Source organism: Fringilla coelebs, assembly GCF_963513975.1.
Source record: "Fringilla coelebs genome assembly, chromosome: 2".
In the NCBI taxonomy this organism is placed as follows: domain Eukaryota; kingdom Metazoa; phylum Chordata; class Aves; order Passeriformes; family Fringillidae; genus Fringilla; species Fringilla coelebs.
Genome location: NC_140029.1, coordinates 106339277 through 106359537, shown reverse-complemented (window position 1 = coordinate 106359537; position 20261 = coordinate 106339277). Strand labels below are relative to the sequence as shown.

General features: G+C 42.3%; 1 protein-coding gene across 6 annotated transcripts in view; it reads right to left on the bottom strand.

Annotated features, from left to right (window-relative positions):
• Positions 1-8529: 8529 nt before the first annotated feature.
• The window catches only part of NRIP1 (nuclear receptor interacting protein 1), a 136104-nt gene continuing 124372 nt past the window's right edge, over positions 8530-20261 (bottom strand). For all 6 annotated transcript variants that reach the window (XM_084226234.1, XM_084226233.1, XM_084226236.1 and 3 more), the window contains one exon: positions 8530-17290. In XM_084226234.1, the coding sequence (XP_084082360.1) occupies positions 13441-16929 (3489 nt within the window). In that variant the 5' untranslated portion in view covers positions 16930-17290 and the 3' untranslated portion in view covers positions 8530-13440. The remainder of the gene's footprint in view (positions 17291-20261) is intronic.

Below are 20261 nucleotides of genomic sequence, written 5' to 3'. Positions count from 1 at the left end.
AAAGCTTTCCAAGGATTTAATTAAATAAAGCTTTTTCCCCTTCTCTACTCTTGCTTTATTTATAATTTTTTACATTTCCTATGGTATTGAATGCTCTGGATTGAGTCAGCTTCCAAAAACCAGCTCAGTACCATTTGTAACCAGTGTTCCTTGACTAGCTCCAAATCAAGCTCAGTTGTCATTTTCTAGTTCCATACATCCAAATTATTTCCCATTTCCTTCTTAACTTTCCCTCGGCTTGATCTTCAAAAGCTCCCTCAATTCCCACCATAAAACCTTTCCTTCCAGTCCAACCTGCCTCACTTTTCTCCTCCTTCCCCCAGCTGCCTCTCCAAGTGGGAAGTCATCTTTCTCCAGCATCAAGGATAAAATTCACCCCACGCAGAGGAGCTGGTGTCAGGTCCACTTAAGTCTTCCAAAGAATTTCACCTCAGATGACTTTCCCCTCTCCTCCTCCTCCAGACTCATTCCTTTCACAATGCTTTTCAACAATGACCTCAGCCAGATTCCTTCACTACTGCTAACTTGTACCAGCACTTAATGTACTTTATGTGCCCGCAGTGGTTTTTTTCTGAGTTTGTAATAGGCTGCAAATTCCTTGAAGCATGTCTCATTATATTTTTGTATAGCTCAACTCACTCTGCCTCTACTTAATAAATAATGGCTACTTTACAAGAGTGCTCACTACACACCCCTCGTGCTTTAAATACCAGCCCTTGCATTGTCAGCTTTCTTAATTTTTCTTTTGTCTGCATGAGTCATTGTACCCATCTTCTGTGTGTGTGTGCGTACGCATTCATGCTCATTGACATTTCTCTCCACAGAAAGAAATGCTAAAGTAACCCTCTGCACCAAAATTCCTTACTTTGCACATAAATCTAAACAGTTTGATTTAGCTGGAGAGTGTCAGCTTCAAAGATTTTCCACTTTTTTATTCTTTTATTTATTTTATTCCTACACTTATTTTTTATAAAAGTTTCCCTTCCCTCCCTCAAAAAAAGCCTAACCAGAGAGTATAAAAGTGCTGTGTTCTCCAAGAAAAGCTATTTTAGACACAAGACCCCATGTTTAACTTGCCCTGCTGTTGCTATAAGAAATATATGGCAGGTGATAAACAAACAACATGCTAAAAATACACAGAAATCTTGAGTACTGGAACTAAGCCTAAGTGAAAGAGCTTTATCTTGAGGAGCACACAGTGAAGTGGAGCCTGGCTGAGAAAAACACTGGCTCCCACCAGCACAGTCACAATAAGGCACTTTCACTGCTGCAAGGTCTTATTTACTTGTCCAAGCCTATTAGGGGTTGCACCTGCTCTACAATTGCAAGCCTGGGGTCAGCTTTCACAGGTTTCAGGTACAAATTACAGCCAGTGTCCTGTTTCTGCTTTGGCAACTCACTGGCTTCAGAACCCTTTCTTTCATTTTCTTCACTCACACTGGCTTTTAAATTTGCTCATTTAATGCGCTGCAAGTGAGTTACATTTCCAAAATGTTTCTCTTGCAAGTACATTTTAACCTAGTTTTACTCAAAGGTCTCAGGTGAGATAGCCCAAGCAGGGGCAGGGTTAGAGAGTGTGATTTAAATAACCAGTGCAGGCAGGAAGCTGCATCAGAGTGGTGGAGTTCACTGTCTGCTCTGTGATCTGTCACTTGCCAAGATGTTTCTGACCACATCACTGCCAGGGATGTTGCCATCTGATAGGAATCCTCTCCATTCAGGTGCTTTAAATTCAAAGGCCAACCCACATTCTATGGATTTTAACACACCCAGACTTGAAATACTGCAAATTATACTCTATGTCACATATATGTGCAGTGATATTCCACTAGAATTGAAGTGTATCTAAAACAAGAACACTTTTTTCACCTATTTTGCAGAGAAATCCTGACCATGAGCCCCACCTGAAATTTCATCAAACTCCAGAGCCAACTGCAATGCAATCTGGAGTTCCTCAGTAATAATTTGTAAACCATCCCTATTCTCCTCTCGGCGAGGATCATGGTAGGAAATAAAACCAGTCACAACAGGTTACAGACAACCCCTGAAAGCAACACAGATTTGTTCCACATAAATGCTGTGGAAAGAGCCACCCTTGCTCATGGCAGGAAAACTGCAGCAATTTCTGCAGAGCCCAAGTAAGCAGAGATGAGACAGCAACTGGAACTTCTGCTGTGGAAAAAGCAAATACAGCAAACAGAATTCCTACTGCCACAGGAGTCTTCCCACTTTGGCTTTATGACCTGACCCTGTTTGCTCAGATGCTGAAGCAAGGCATCCTGGTAGCACAACTCTCCTCTGGAGGTGCTTTTCTGCATCTCCCCCTCGTGCTGGACTCTCAGTGAACTCAGCCCAGCCATCCTTCCCTGCAGACTGGGGATGGACCATCAGCCCAGCTGGCCACTGAGCATCCCCAACCCCACCGAGCAGCAGCAGCCCCTGTGGCCAGCAGGGCTCCCTTACCTTGCCCCTTTTATGGCAGCACCCTTTCAATGCCTGCCAGGTCTCAGGAACTGGAATATCAGATGGAAAAGAGCATCTCTCCAAGCACTCCTTCGACCAATAGAGTGCTGCAGCTGTGTCCTGGCCTTAAGGCATTTCTGAACAGAGGTTTCTGTGCTTCATCACCCTCAGATTTGGTCCTCACTCCAGGGACTGAATTTTGCCCCACAGATGCTGCTCTCATCCACCTGACCCTTCCCCTCCTGGTTGCCACTCCAGAATCACACTTGGATTGAGCAGAGGAGGAGAGTGAACTCTGAGCATCCGGAACGAAACTGCAAAAACCAAGAAGCTGTGCCCTGCCCTACAGATGTTCCCACAGTTGTCAAGAACTTGATCTCCTCTGCTGAACTCTCTACTTCCCTGCAAGGCACAGCATTCCCTGCCACAGGCAGCCACGTTCCACATCAGAGGGGACAGCACCGTCTGGGCTCCTGTGGAATTGTGTTTGCTTTAGGCCAACTGGGCACAGGCTCCAAGGGTGACACTGGCACAGCTGCACCATTAATGCAGGCTAACAGGAACACAGAGGATGACTGGAAACCAGCTGCTGCTTCTCCACCCCATAATGTACTACTGCCAAAAATCTCCATATGCCCTTGATCCGAACTGGGAGACAGAAAAACTGAACTAGGCAGAAATGTACACGGTGCTCAGAACCACACATGACCAGCATTACCATTTACTGCTCCAGGCACCCCAGGAGCAAGGCACAGCAGTTAGCCTGGGTCAGAGAAGGCTTCTGTTCCATGCAGGAGCTTCCTGGGACTGTCAGGAGACGTCTTGCAGCAGCACTGTACAGTCTTACAGGCATAATTTGAACTCAAACAGGTGATAGCAAGCCATGTTGTTCTACTAGAAGCACAACAATAATGGTAAAAGAAAAAAGAGATAAAGATGGCAGAAAAGCTGGAATAGTACCTTTCTGACTAAAGAGAACTAAGCTTTCAAGTGCTAGGCAGATGTTGGAAGACAAGGAAAAAATCTGTTGAAAATACTGAATACATAAAATTTCGGTTTTTTAATTCTGCAGCTAGCTTTATCCCCAGACCTTTCAAGTTTTAAAGAGTGAAATGTATTCAATAGGACAGCTACTGTCAGTTTCTAGACAATTATTCCTTCCACTTCTAAATTAATAACTGCAAATCTATGCCATGCAAAAATACAGGACGATTCTTTGGGCTGGGAACATTTTCAGCAGGGGATTTCAGTGCCTTTCCTTCTTCTATCAGGAGCTGCCACAGTTTTGTCCGTGCTGGGAACAGCAGCCACCAGCTCTCTGAGTCAGATCTCATGCAAATGGCAAAATTTGGCCCCCCTGGGAAACAGCCACTACCTGCACCACCATAGGGCCTTCCCTCTGGGAAACAGGTGCTGGGAGCAGGCAACAGGCTGCCAGCTAGACCATGCTGAGGAGGAGGACACTTGAAAAAAAAAAAAATTCCCCTCTCATTTTCCTTTTCTGACCTTGAACCTGCAGTTTTCATTCTGTGCCATTTTCAAAAGTGATTTTTTTTTGGGGAAAAAAGCTTTGTGTCATACTCTTTGCTTCTTTCTGCCACAGTAAGCAGCATTCTAAAATAAAGGGGGTGCTGGGGGTAGCTGCTGCTAGATGTCATCACCTCTCTCCTCAGTGTGCAGGCACTATGCACTGCCTTGGGTGAATACTTTCAGAGGAGAGACCAAGACACAGCATTCAATACAGCAATGCATAACACAGTACCTTAGGCAAACACTTATTTCAAAGGAGTTGTCTAAAAATATATACTTCTTTTGTCTCCTCTGCCCTTCATGGGTGATGACTGGGCTCCTCAGTAGTTTAAAGATGAGATGAAAGGACTCAAAATAATAGGTGAGAGGAAGGGGGGAAATAGCAGGAGAGTTAACAGTTCCTTACACAAGAGACAGACATCACTGTTTGCAAGGATTACCTAAACCATTCTTTTCTGATTTTAAACATATTTCCATGCTGACCAACCAGCTCCTGGTACTTGCTCATAAAGAAATGTAAAGCTTCTTGAGATTTTGGACCAGGAAGCAAGCAAACCTGCCTCAGTAATACTGCATGATTTCAGTGGTGGCACTGATCTCTGTTCAGACAGCCAAACGTGTGCTGGGCTCACCCAGAGCCCCGTGGGCAGCAGGGCAGGGAGGGGATTCTGCCCCTCTGCCCCCTCTGCTGAGACCCCACCTGCAGGGCTGCATCCAGCTCTGGGCTCCCAGCACAGCAAGGACAGGGACCTGCTGGAGCCAGGCCAGAGGAGGCACCAAGGGATCAGAGGGATGGAACGTGAGGAAGCTGGGGTTGTTCAGTCCAGAGGAGGCTGTGGGAAGATCTTAGAGCACCTTCCAGTTCCTAAAGGGGACTTCAAGAGAGCTGGACAGGGATTTTTTACAAGGTGATGTAGTAATAGGGCAGAGGGAATGGCTTTAAGCTGAAGGAAGGTAGATTTAGATTTGAAATTTGGAGGAATGTTTTTGCTGTGAGGGTGCTGAGATACTGGAACAGGCTGCCCAGTTGTGGCTGCTCATCCTTGGAAGTGTCCGAGGCCAGGTCAGATGGTGCTCTGAGCAACCTGGTCCAGTGGAAGGTGTCCATCCCCATGGGGGGCTGGAATGAAGTTATCATCTTTAAGCTCCTTCCCAAGCCAAGCCATTGTATAAGTCTACAACCTATGACATGAATAGCTACACAACATTTTTGTTTCCTGGATCAATCTAACCCTTGCTGCAAATGCTAAGGAGGATTTTTCCACTATGGCCACATTAAATAGCAGAAAATTAAGCGGGATTAGAAAATAAAGGGCACTTGGGAATAACATCTTGCATTTTAAGGTTCCCCTTCACTCTCTTTCTTCTATCTCCACTTTAAATAACTGTGGCACAAAGGCCAAGAGTCCCAAGTCACTGGTCCCCTACTGCACACACAGAGGACAGGCACAGAGATGCACTTGTGAGGGGACAGCACACGTCACTTGAAGGGACACAGGCCCCCTTGGCTGTCCAAAGGTGAACCACTGAGCCATTTGTGAGGCATGTGAGAGTCAATGAGGCTTCTTGAAAAAAAAAAAACCTAACACCAAACCAAAGGATTCTTTCAGAGTAAAATGTGAATTCAGAGGAAAAAAGCAATGTGGAATTTTATCAGCTATTGGAGGAACTTACCTCTTCTACATAAACTCTAGCAAAGCATTTCCCAAGTCACAGCACACAAGAGACTGAGCACCAGGGCATCCAACTCCAAATCACCCTTGAATTTCATCACTTATTCTCTCTCAGTACCTGAGATTTGGGCATGGAATCCAGTCAGGCAGAACTTGAAAAGCTGTAACACTTTGCTGGAGTTACAGAGGTGCAGATAGGCAAATGTAGAGAAGCAACCACAGACTCGATACATCTGTCTCAGTGCCTACCCACCACTCATCTGCACAAATAACCTCTGAGCTGAAATTTCTGAAGGACTTGGAGCACACAAAAGGGTATGACTCTCAAAGTCAGCAGCAGCTTCAGTGAAGACTGGGGCCAGAGAGACCCCACTAACTTAGAGAGTAGCCCACTTTGCCTCCTGTTCAGCACTGAAGGCACAAGCTGCCTTTAATTGTGGAAGCAGGCATCAGGTTTATCTCACTGGCATATTCACAAGTCAATTATGTCTGTTTTGCACTCAGCTAAGTTCCGAGTAATTTAACCAGAAAAGTAATCTGGAAATAGTGACAAATCTCTTTATTCATTAAGAGCAAGCATTCCTTAGAAAGCCAAATCAAAGTGGGCTGCTGTGAGCTTGGATCAGCATATGCTCCTTCATTAGCAGCATTGATAGCTACCAGCAGAGGGGATTTTTATGCCTCAAGTTTGCGCCATGCTCCCTTTGAGTCACTCTGACAATCAAAAGGAAATAAAAATATTATCAGCAATTACTGCCTGCATATCCTAGCCTCTGCTCTAGGCTCATATCAAGTCCCTACAGACATTCCCATGGGTGCATTCCAGAGCCCTAATGTGCCAAGCTGTGCCATACAGCAAACCATTGTCATTGTATTCTTCAGTTTCAAACCCACATTTTTTCTTGGCAAGTTTACAGTCAGTGAAGAATAATTTGCTTTACTTTTCTTATTTTAAAGACATGTCTGTGCTACTGCAATAAGTTTCTCTACTCTTACAGAGGCTTCCACAATGCAATCCCTGCAAATGATCTATCAGAGTCCACACCTGTCCTTGACACCCACAATGCTGCAGCTCATTCCACTCAGGAGCAGAGAAGAGTGGGGTGCCAAGTGCCATGAACATTATTGCTGTCCCCTGCCCTCCCAGTTTGGAAATCTCTGAAGCAGAAATGAAAATTCCTTCATCCAGCAGCTATTTTGTGGAAAACAGCAGTTTTCCACGAAACAGCCACATGCAGTTTTCATTCTGTGAGGAACAAGCTGGGGACCAAGAAGATTCCATGTGACCACAGGTCTGTCTGTGAAGAGTTCACTGGCAGTGTGAATGAAGCACTTCTGAGCGAGTTCATCCTGCATCACATGCTGTTCACATTCCCTCAGAGGGGAATGGTTCTTGGGCTATCACACCCATTCCACATCCTCATCACCCCACACGCTGTCCAGCACACCACACACTCAGCTCCACAGCCCTGCTTGTTCTGGTAGGCACTGTGCAAGTTTTATTTTACAGCGCAACTGAATAAATGCAGTGAATTTACAAGTGCCTGAAGCCCCTACCAAGTAATGAAAGTCAGAGATATTCAGGTGCTCCATGGAATTGTCTTAGGGCATCATCACTGAAGAAACAAAGGTAGAGTGTTGGCTTTGCCTAGTGGGCAGACTCAAAACTGAGAGAAACACAGCACTGATGAAACCACATGTTTCAAGAAATCATTTCCAAGCTGCACTGCCATTAGAAGATGAGACTGGCTCCTTAGTGACATGGTTTTTTCAGGCGGCTGCCCCTTGGCTCAGCCATTGATCCCTCACATCAAGCCTACTTACAGAGAGAAGAGTCTGGGCAGAAGCTGGGTCTGGGTCCTTTCCCTCTGAAGCACAGCTGAGCATCACTGGTGGCATTACATCCATACTGCAAGGTGATGTATCCAAAGTGAGAGAGCATTCCCCTGCTGTTCCATCCCCCATACTGATACACAGTTCAGGAAGCCCTAGCTGAGATCTATGGACTAGGAATTACTGTTTTAAAATTACCTTAATGCATTATATTTGCTGCTTTCCAGAATGCCTCCAAAGAACCTCAGGCACACAATTTATTGCTGAGACCAGGAAGAACAGGATGATTCATGAAAATAGGTGTTACTGTTACCCAAGATAGTCATGACCTTTCCTATGTGCTTGCTTGCAACTGTACAGCTCCAGACACTGTCTGGACACCCTGAACAAAAATATTCTGGAGAAACAGCACTTGCACTAATGCCTCAATCCATCCTTTCACTAATGTCATAAGCTGACAACTCCAAAATACGATGGAAGTGCACTGCCAAACCTTTGTGTGGGCTTCATGGGCAAACTGTGTTCACTTATTATTCTATTTATGTTCTTAAGCAAACATGTAGAAACTGAGAAGTCTTCTTTGTGATATGAACCAAAGTAGATTTCAGTGGGAAAACAGAACTTTCCACCCTGCACAAGGGACCTGAACAATGTTTTAACATTCAAAATGATTTTCACATGAGAATTCCCACTTAGAGGTTTCCAGTTTATGGTCACTGATTTCAAGTTAATAAGCAGAAGGGTATTTAAATAAAACATAATACAGAGCTTTGTGAAGTAAAGCTGCTAATCTGATTTAGACTGCTTCATTTCCAGCTCCACAACACTCAGCTTCCAGTCAGTAGCCTTGCTGAAGGCTGTGTGTGCCTAAGTTCCTTGAGGTACTTTTGTTGTCAGAAATTTGCATCAACAGCACTGAAGCAAAGGGCCCCCTAACACTCCAATAATGCAAAGTACACATGAAATAAAGCAGATTTAAAAACCATCAAGACAATGCATTTTTCTCATTTATTCAAATCTTCTGCAGGAAGTAAACACTGAAAGATTTAAAAAAACTTCACACTGCAGTATGTACAGTTTTGTGACATCACATGAGGAAATTAATTTCTAATAAAAAAAATGAGACCAGTTAAATTACTGAAGACACATCACAATAAAACTGGTTGTGGTAAAATCCCAAATTCTTAGGTATGGCAATGAAAATCAATACTCCTTTGTTTTACAGGGATGGAATAGTCCAGGTACAATATTTCAATTATGCAAAATGGAGTCCTGAACTTACATGACTTATTATAGTTGTATGAGCACTTCATGTTTTAAAAGTAGGTTTGCATTTTTTTTTCCCAGACCCTTTTGAATTGAAGCACATTCTTTCACAAAGCTAAAATACCACAGCAGAAGTCATGTCCAGAAGTGGAATACTGTTGTGTTTTGAACTGACCTGACTTGTTAAGACTTTTTTTTTTTTTGCCAACGCACAGATGCACAGGGTCCCCCATGCACTTCTCATGCAGCAGTTAATCACAACTTTAAATAAAAGAATTTTTCTATACATTCTTCCAGACTTGCAACTGTATACATACATGCAAAAGTTTTTAAACCTATGTGATCATATTTACACTTATACATGGAATATACATAACAAAAAAGATTAAAAGGTTTTTTTCCTTTGCATTAGAACAATACAAAATATGTATTTTTCATTAAGGAAACCACTATTTACATCACCTTTTAAAAACCAATTTCAACATATTATAGGCGTAACAAGTCAACATATTTACATTATATATAAATATATATATAATATATACTTACCAGTTTACTCCTCTGTAAGATGTGGCAGAGAACAAACTGGTAATATCATGTCACTGACGTCAATGAGAGCTGTAATACTTTCACCAACATTTAACAGGGAAAATTTAAACCACTCGTTTCTTTCTTTTAAAAACATTTGTAAATTAAAAATTTAAAAACTTCACTAAGAGTAAATGGCTATGAAAAGCAAAAGTTATGGCTGAATTCCCTTTTGATCTCATATAAACTTCTCAAACTGAGCTGCCCAGCTCTGTGGTATCAGTAGAGAAGCCCTCCAGCTCTCCACTTTTGATTCTGCGGTCAAGCCTTACCCACCACCCTTTCCTCACTCTTTGGCAGAGGAGACACTAGAAACCTGGATATCTGAGTCCCAGACACTTCCCTCTGGAAAGAAAAGGCATATCTGCGTGGCAGTTCCGAGTCAATCCCCAAATCCAGCGGGTTTGGGCGCTCCGCCAGGCGCTGCTGACGCCCCCTCCGGCAAGGCACCGGGCTCTCCGCAGCTCCAGCAGCCCCAGCCCTTCCCAGCTAAGAGGGGCCAGAGTTAATTCAGGGTAAAGCTCCAACAACTGTCAGCGTGGTACAGAGACAATTCCCTAACCCACTTCCTCCCTGGTCTGAGCTGGAGGCAGCTTTCCCCCAGCAGTCTCTGCTGGCTGTAACTGGGATGTGCCCTCCCTTCCCTCCCTGCCCCTTTGATGGGGAGATCACACACCAGCACCCATTGATCCTGCTCTGCTCTGCCTGTACAGCTGCTGCTGCCAGGAGCCCGTTTTGCTCCAAATCTGTAGCCTAAAGGCCTAGAGGAAACAGGAGATGCTGAGAGTACAGCGGGCTACTCAAGGGGTGACCTTGGTTTGCAATTCATCTACAGGGACTGGTGGAAATCAGGGATCTTAAGAGCTGCTTGGGAAAACGTGGCCAGCCCTACCAGTCCCTCCTGGGACAACAAACCCAGCTCCCACACCCCTCTTCTCTGATGGAAAAGTCCCCAAGGAAAAAACCAGCAACTCCTTTTTACTCACCCATGCTACAAGACAAAAAAATAATTGAAGAGCCTTTGGTCCTAAGGTGTCAATGCTGTAAATGTGGATGGGGTAGATTCAGAGAAGACCTCTCTTCCCTAGGGAGGGGGTAACACCAGTGAAACTGGAGAATCCCATACAGGAAGAGGCAGCTGTTGCCCTCTTAGCAGCTGACTGAGCATTCCCTTGACATGTCCTGCCCCCGGTTACCTGCTGTTTGAGAGTGCAATGCCTACAGGAGATAAGATTCTTCCATGAACACCATGTCCCAAACTTAAATTCTTGTATATTAGAGTTTACTGACGTCTGTGAGAATGGCAATACCCTTTTGTTAACATCAACTAAAAAGAAAGCTAAATCCTTAACTGGTCAAACTGTTAACATTTTAACTTAACTGTTTTACAAAACTTCCAAAACTAAATGATCAAAAGTATATATTATAACAATAGACTACCCTAGAATAAATACAAAGGTCAGCACATTGCTCAATTCCAGTATTATTTTTTGTTAGGGTCAGAATCTCTTCCCCACTCTTCATTTCAACTTCGCTTTGGAGAAGTTTTTTCCACCAGATAATACCACATCCTCTCACGCTGCATTTTTCTGTGGAGCAGAATTATTGCCCTGTATTTAGTCTGGGGACCATCTATTATTCTATATTGTATATATTTCCTACCTATATACACATTGTTTCAAGAAAAATAATCAATTAAGACTTTAAAAGACATTTAATGGATGGAACAAATACCATCTTTTTAATATTTCTGCTGGGTTGACTCATATAAAAAGAATTCAGTTCCACTGTCAATCCAAAATATACTTTATCTCATTAATGATTATTCTATGAGACATCTGAATTGTCATTGGGCTACTTATAAATGCAATATTAAAGACAAACAAAATTTTATTTTTATATTATACTTCAGACAATGACATTTAAAATGATAGTAGATTTGTGTGAAGGTTTTAAAATATAAATCTTCTTTGTACAGCCCATTAATATATTATGCTTCACCGAAGTAACATAAAAATATATTTTTAAATTGCTCTGTTATTTCTCATAAAAACCAGGGGGAATGTTTTATACCAGATACTGCCAAATATTTGTGTTCCCTAAAAGAAGGTATCCCCCGGAGGGAGGCAGAACAGAATAGTGGTGCATTTTCCAGCTGTCAGACAGAAGATGTCCCTTTCAGTAGGAACTGCTCTGGAAGGAGGAGGAACTGATCTTGGGCTGGGGACAGGGACAAGAGGGGGACAACAGCTTGCTCTGTCTCAGCAAGCCAGGAGTCTGGGAAAAGGATCTCAGAAACCAAACCAGATGGAAAAGAGCAAAATGCCCCATCACTCACGTCTGCTATGCAGACATGGGATGGACAGAAACAGCAGTTTTGTCATGTCATTGGCTCGCAGGGTGAAAACAGACAAAATTAAACCAGAGTGCAGCTTTCATTATTTGTGCAAGCCAACTGCTTAGCTGCTTGCTGATGGCAGAGAGGATTATCTGTGAAATCAAGAAGCCACAGAGACCTTTTTTTTTTTTTCAAGAGGAGTAAAAAGTTCAGCAAAACTTCTGCTTGCCAATAATTCACATAATTCAGAGGAACTGGATTTTGTCCTCTTCCTGCCCCCAGAGAAATAAGGGCTGCAAATGGAGTTAACACTGACAGTGCTAACGGGAAAGCAGAGCCACACGACTCTTCCCCAGCCAGCAATTCTTTCAAGATGTCTCAGCTCTGACTGCAATTTTCAGTTCCTCCCATCTCAGGCTGATACTGCCAGATGTTACAAATCACAGCACAGGTGGGGATTGAGGAAAAGGGCAGGGAAGGATTTCTCAGATATATCCCACTATCCATTACAGAACATGACAAAACCACAGTTTTATCCTCAGTGCTACCTGGAAAATTATTCTAAAGCCAGATTTTCTGCAGTGAAAGGGTAGTGCATTAAACCATGTATCAGCTGTTCAGAGAGTAATAAATATTGGCAGATTATAGATTCTTTTCCCTGGTTGTAGGAAGAGGCCAACACATTTTTCATTAAAATCCTATTCCATCTTAGAGTGGAAGCCTGATGTGCTGCTTTAGTGCAGTTGGTATTCTTCCACAGGGAAGCAGGATGGTGCTGAACACACAGTTCTGTTCATCCCCTTCACAAGCTTTCCAGCATTTTCCTCACTGAATACATGTACTAAGCCTTCTCAATCACACTACTCCAAGAGGCATTTTGGCTTTCCCCTTTTAGGCAGGAAAGTGACAGGAATGTGCCGACAAAAGGACTCATGCAGTACTTGCACGGCCTATGAAAATCTGCCTTTTTTATAAAAACCTAGAAAAAACCCTTAATTCTAACTAGTAACTCATAACTATGGCTAAGAAATCTGAGGAAGGCATTTGTTGAGAGCAGGGCAAGGAAGAAAAATAGATTTTACACCACTATTCTGGCAGGACCACAAACAAGATTTAAAAATAACAATACAAATTTTGGAAGCACTAAAAAATACATTTCAGTGCACTTCAATTATTAACACTGACGCAGGTTTTCCAATATGACGAGCTAATACCTTGGACGGACTGCTCCACTTCTTAAAAGTTATTCTTAAAATTTCACAAAACATATTAAAACATCCAAAAAAAAGAAAAAAAAAGTACACTGTCTCTATGCTCAGGCTTCAAAAAAATAAGGATTATTTTACAGGGAGGGAGGAAACGCAGCATTACCACCACCTAGGCTGTACGCTTACACTTTATGTTATACCAAAAGCTTGCAGATCCAAATAAGACTCTGATCAAAGAGTACTCATAACTTAATCTGATACATACAGAAACGTCTTGTACAAATTACAACCCTTCTAGTTTCCTTGTGACAATCTACTGTAAAGCAAAATTTATCTACATGTATTTTAAATAACATCACCAGAAAAATAAAAAGTTTATCAAATGAAAACATTTCAATTAGACCATGCTTTTTTTTTAAAATCATGCTCAATTTATACAGTAGTGAAGTTCATACTCATTTTTTTTCTTTTTTTTTTTTTTTCTTTTTTTTTAACAAAGATTCAAAACCACTGATTGTAAACTCACTGAGGAGGCTGCAGTTTATTCTGGCTCTTTTTTGATTGTTCTCACTTTTTCCAGAAGTCCATGCACTTCTCCATTCACACCACCATGCTGATGAGAGGTGTTACTCCCCATATGGCTGTTGTAAGGGCTTCTTAAGTTACTAAAAGGAGTTTTGAGCTCTGTGTCAGATGTCAACTCCTCTTTGATTGTAACACGAGTCGAGCTCTCGGTAAATGAAGGCTCATTCCAAATTTCTTTGTCATGTGCTTCTTGGCTGCTGACAGAGCTGCCACCTTTCTGTAACATGTAGTACAGTATTGGGTTGGTTTTGGTCAGTCTCGGAGAGTCTTTCTCATAATCATTCTTGTCCATGCCCGTGATCACCCATCTGATGGGGCCTTTCTCACTTGGCATGGAGCACATGCTCAACTGCTCAGACTCCAGTCTGGACACCGTGCTTCCCAGATGTTCAGGGAAGGGGGAGCTGGCCGGACTTTTTACCGCTACGGGATACTGAAATGTTCTGTGATCTACACAATTGTTCTGCTGCACGGGGCTTCCCACCAATGATCTCACTGAAGAAATGGTGAATTCAGGTTTATTGATTGTTGCACTGGTTTTGTTTCCTTTTTTCTTGCCCTCTGTTAGTATGTTATTCCTATGTTGTGACAGATCTCTCTCACAGTTTTCTGAGAGAAGCAGCTGTTTCAACACATTAAAGCCTTTACTATCTCTAGACCAACTCCTATTTTCAGTTTCACTATTTGAACCATGACTTACAGCATATTTAAATTCAGCATCACTTCTGCTGAATTTCAGTTCTTGCTGGTTAAGCAAAGGCCCGTAGAGCGCCTCGGTAGGAGAAGCGTGATTGTTTCCAGCATCAGACACATTACTTTTCATCTTTTTTAATGGGCTTTCCAAAGGCTCAGCATGAAGCTTCCTCTTCTTCGGTACTGTGCAAAGACTCTTGGATTCGAGGTGCGTCAGCTCGTTGTTTCGGTGACTCCTGTCAGGCTCATCTGCGGGGTAATTGTCTTGATTCTGTCTCAGCAACATACTTAGCAATCCATTTTTGGAAAAAGAGAAATCTTGAGGTGAAAGAGGCTCAGATTTCACCTCCTCGGATGCTGGAGAAGCAGCTGTGTTTCTCTGCAGTGAATGAACAAACCCTTGGAATTTGTTACCCTTGCATTCTCTCGCTTGTTGTGCATTTGAATTATAAGGAACATTTGATTCGTCAGATGGTTCAGTTTTTATTTTCACCATCAATATTTGCTCATTCAAAGCCTTGTCTGTCTGTTCTTGAGAACTTTCATCTCTTAAAAGCATCCTCTCTTTCTTTTCACTTTTACCTTTATTGGGAGTTCCCAGAAGCAGCTGAAGGACAGTGCGCCTTTCAAGGAGATTTTCTATTTCCGAACCTGGAAGTCCTTGTTCGGCGGGTGCGGGCTGACAACCGAATATTTTGTTATTTTCTTCATGCATACTCAATTTATTCGTAAGCAGAGGGCTGTTCAATCTATCAATCAAGCCCACAGGTTTATCCATGTTCCCTGCCAGCAGCTGTTTGCTAGCTCTTTGTTCCTCACTCGACATGGAACTCTGCATGCCGCACTGAGCCAGGTTCTGCAGCAGCTTGCTGGCGCTGAATGCCGAGGAGTTCTGGGGACTATCAGTCCTGCTCAGCTTAGCTCCTTGAATTTCCTTGCTTTTGGACAGGTCTATCAAATGTTTAGATGCAGAATTCATCAGTCTGTCTGTCTGGATGCTGCAGGCATAGGGCGGTGAGCTCCGCTTGACAGCCAGCGACTGGTGCGAGAGATTTATAGGAGAGTCTGCCTTTGTAGAAGCCAGCAAGGGCGGAGTGCTTAACGGAGTCATTCGGTTGGCACTGGGACTGTCAGCAACAGGAGTCCTTTTCCCAGTCTGTACAGTGAATTTTGCCACATCAGCTGTACTGTGTGGTCCCTGAGGATCATTACTCTTGTCTACCTGTTCTTCACTCTTATGCCCAAGTAACAGCTGAAGTAGCGTTACTTTCTGGTGGGGATTCAGCTTAGAAGCTTTCGGAGTGTCTTTCTCTTCCTTGTTCTCTGGACAGCAAACTTTTGGGTCCCAGTTACGAAGCAAGGACTGAGTCAGGTTATCCAGTGATGCAGGTGCACCTGCATCTGGTTTATCTGTCCTCTGTTTAAAGGATAGGTCTATGGGAAGACAGTTAGAATGGGAGCTTTCATCATCACTGCTGTCTTCCGTAAAACTGGGATTGTTGTCTGAATACTCATCAACAGTTGTCGGTGTGCTGCTGTCTTCAAAAATGCTGGCTCTCTCGCTCTGCTCACGCCCTTTCACGTGCTTGGTGGTATTCTGGCTTTTCAGCAGATGTAAGAGCAAGCTGTTGCTGGGAGAGGTTTTCACGTTACTCCTTTCCACAGTACTTTTGTATCCCACAGTTTTGGGAGGCGAGTGCATGATTCCCACGGAACTCTGAAACGGTGCCATACTGCCTTTGCTAGAGACTGTTTTGGGGGATGATCCTGCTTGACCATTGAGATGGCTTGTCATTCCTTTGGCCAAACCAAACTGGCCTATGTCCTTCTGAGCACTTTCCTGCAGCCTGGCCATGGCTGCAAGTCTCTCGCTCGCAATCTGATTGGCATTTTGTGCTTTTAAAGCGTGTTCCCTGGAGTACTGCTGCAGGTGGGCTTCGCTGGAAAGCAGCAGAGCCAGCTGGCTGCACGCTACGCTGGGCTTGGGCGAAGCAGCAGGACTGGATCGTTTCTCTACCATGCTTGCAACAGCTTGTAACCTTGCAGCGCACGACAGGGGCTCGTTCATCACCTTGGGGCTGCTCTGCACCGCATGAGGAGATTCTATAAACCTCTCTTTGGGCAGGTTCTTAGTGATGTCAGGCAGGCTGTTGTCCAGCTTCTGATCTTTTGCTTTGCTCTTCTTCAGCAGAGTCTTCAGGTGGCTGGATGCAACGCCATAGCACCTTAAATCTTTCTCCACTTGTAAAGAATCATGGCTAAGAGAATACCCCTGCTCCTTAAGACTCTGTCTAATCTGCTGTGACAGAGCAACACTCTGCAGCCTAGAGCTGAATGACTGAAGCAAAGAGGCAAGTAATGTGCTATCCTGTTTGCCTTTAGGCACATTTTCAACCATGCCAGCCAACAAAGCTTCCTTTTTTCCATCTAAATCCACAATGGAATCAGACAACCGCCTTCTCTTTGCTGCATTCCAGTCTTCTGAAGACTGCAACAGTCTTGCTTTTTTGAGGTGCAACATGCCAGATCCCCGATACGTACTCGTGTTAAGAACTGGACCATTACTCTGACAGCTGGGAAATATATTTCCTGAAATCTTAAAGTTTTGATCCTCCCCACTGTGCCCAGTGGACTTTTTGTCAACTGCAGTACTTGAGCCTCCTGCTGCTTGATGCATTAGTAATCCCTCTAGGTAAGTTAGAACAACAGAATCCTGGTGCATCTCAGAGCCAAGCTCTTCTCCATGAGTCATGTTCAATAAAAGTTTCCAAAAAGGCTCTGTTTCTGTTCACTTCAAAGACTAGTTTTGCTCAATCAAGATGCAGAGTTAATAACAGGTAGATGTCTACAGTGTTTTCTTAGAGACTTTCAGAAACAATAGAAAATGTATTATCCTAGGCAGGCTTCTCCCAGTGTACACTGTTTGATGAGCCAGGTTTCCAATCATAGCAATCCTCAGCTGATATCTAGGATATTTATGGACGACGTCTAGGAGGAACACTCAAAACATGGTTTCACAGAAAAAAAGTTCCATTAAATATTTGCTGCCTTCTTTCTTCTGGAGGCCAGCTTGCTTTTCTTCCTTTTCCATCTCCACCAAACACATAAAATTCCTAAGCGAGAAACACAAAACAAAAAACAGAAAGAAAATATTTAGGATTAAGATATAATTGCATAAAACATTTTTCCTTTAAAAAAAAAAATCCAAACCCAACCCCCCATGTGTTGTCTAAGGCAGAGATTCAGGATACATAAACAACACACATTCCAGAAGAAACTAAAAATCAAATAAAGGACAAAATACATTATATCCAATTCAAAGAACACTGTGAAAACAATTCTGAGGTGAAGTTTTACACAAAAACTAAGCTTACTTATCCTAAGCACAGCTACTATGAGCCTTCACTGAATTTCACTATTCTGCAGCTAAAAATAAGGAATAGTAAACCTGACAGGAAAATCTGAAATCACTCTAAACACAGTTTAAAAAACAATCCATCGAATTTTACTTCACAGCTGCATTAACTTTTCTTCTCTAAATGCAAACACACAGAACACACAGCCTATCACTCTTAAACTGAACTAACAGGAAAAGGCAGGCCTAGAGTCAATGTTAGAATAGATAGCATCATATATATCAGCACATTTCTGTTTGGCAGGTGGATGATACTGCTGAAAGTAGATACAAATTTGTTAGCACTGCCCAAGACAGCACCAATGCAAAATCCAGTATGGTAACACGACAGGGGCGAAATCTGTTGTTCTTACAACACCCAAACACCACAAGTTATTAGAACAATCATGTGATAAGAGTGGGGAAGAGGTTGCTTATGCTCCTGATGCAACATAAATCCTGGCATCAAAATCCTCCCTTCCCTGGAGGATTTTTACCTTTGCATTCTTTCTGTACATGAAACACATGATGGCAAAACCAAACCAAACCAGTTCTTCCCTCAAGTCTTGTTATTCTTCCAGAGTGTTTAATATCTCTACTAAATACCTCCTTGGATGGGGCAGTGTGGAATAAAAAGCTGTTCTAAAGTGCACAGCAATGGCACCTGTGCTGGATGCATCTCTCCAGTTTCACTTGTAGGGCTGGTCCACGGCAGCACAAACATCTCAGTCCCCACGCCTCAATAATGAGAGCATTACACCACACATGCATCCTCCTTCACTCACTCAGTGCTAAACTGGCATAAATATTCAACATGAGCAAAGGTAAGTGTCCTTCTGCATGCTGAACTCTGTAATTTGCTTTCATGGGCTAAAACTCCATTGAAAATTTGTATTTACAAGTTTAAAAGGGATGTACACAGATGAAATCCTTGCCTCCTTAAAGTGAATGAATATTTTATGATTGATTTCCCAGAGGCAAGTTTTTAATTCAAAACCTACAGGCAACTAGAAGTCAGAAAATAATCAGATCTTCAAAATGTAAAGAATAAGAACTACTAAATAGCTGTAATGTTAACTGCCCTTAATCTCCCTGGGCAAATATTCCCTTACTTGGTTTTTAGTCATCTAGAAAAACTCTAAAAATGGAGCTATCTTAAAAAAAAAAAAAAAAGCCAAACCCAAACAAAAAAATCTAACCAGCAATGCAATGTAGTGTAAATGTGTATATCCACGCATTTAAATATCAAATGCAAAGCTGTTAGCTATGACTGAGGTCTCAGTACTTCTCTCAGAAATACATTAACCAGCATTTTCAGAATTACCTGTGGAAGACACAGTGCTCCTTCAAACATGAAACATCTTAAATGTGGATTCAGCTAACTGAAAATGACTGGTCATCTTACTGTTCCTTCAAAAACCTCTGTACCTCTGAGTGGGCTTTTACAGAGTTTCAACCCAAAAACACAATAAAAATAATGAACAATAAATCCCTAAAAAAAAAACCCCAAACAACAAAACAAGATTTCCAATGAAACTATCAAATATCCAGCAACAGTAACAGCAATACAATTACACTAATTTCCTCAAATATTTGGGAATACACTTTATCTGGAGAAGATATTTTTCCAGCTTCCAAAAAGTATTGCATTGAAGACAATAAAACTGAAATTCTGTCAGGATTTCTGACAATCTGGTAAAAGCAAGGCTTACAGGACACCTTTAAGATACAGTCCCAAAAAATGAACCATTAAGCCAATGTTCAGTACAATTTTACTTACTACATCTTGGGAAAATTCAAAAGAGACAATGCATTTATCCCTCAAGTACTCCCAAAAGCCTCTTTCAGGACATGACACTTGTAGACAGTACAGTTTATATACAATAACTATTGTAAGAAGTGTTCTGCCACCTTTTTCATTTTTTATTTTATTGTAATTACCCAGTGCTAGGGAAATACTGATAAATTTAATGAAATGGGGTTGCTGCAAAGAAGCTTCTTTAAAGATAATGAAATCTGCAAAGCACTGAACACATTAGAACAGGATATCAGCAATCCTTTCAAAAAGCCTCTTCTGCTTTAGTGCTGTAACAGATATCACAGTGTTTAAATCTCACATGACAATGTCCATCTGAGGTGTAGTCATGACAAATCCAAACCAGCTTTGGAAATTAATGCTCAGCAGGACACTAAGGCAACCATTCAGCTACCTTCTAAATACATACAAACTGTACAAAAGAACTTCCCAGGACCCACTGAAATGTTAATATTTTTTCTTTAAATTAAATATTTAAGAAATTAAAGTTAAAAGAAAAGGCAGAAGAGAAAGTAGAAGTCATACAGCAACACATTTCTTATTTCCCAGCAAAGGCTGAAGCAACTTCTAAGATCTACGATTCTCTGGACCTAAATATTCTATTTAATTACTATGACAAAATAAATTGGTAAGTTCATGTGCTTTCCTGACCACAATTACTCTAAATGCACTCTTTTTCTGTCACTTCTACTGTTTTCTCCCAGACCTCTGTACCATGAGAAATAAACCACCTGATTGTTGTGCAGAACCTCCAGGAGCACCAACCCAGCTCATTAAGCCCTGTTTACCTAGACAAGACTAAAGCAGCAGCAGAATGCAGAGCACAAATGCTGTAACCTGGTGAGACACTCTCCAAGTGAAGCACACCATGAGA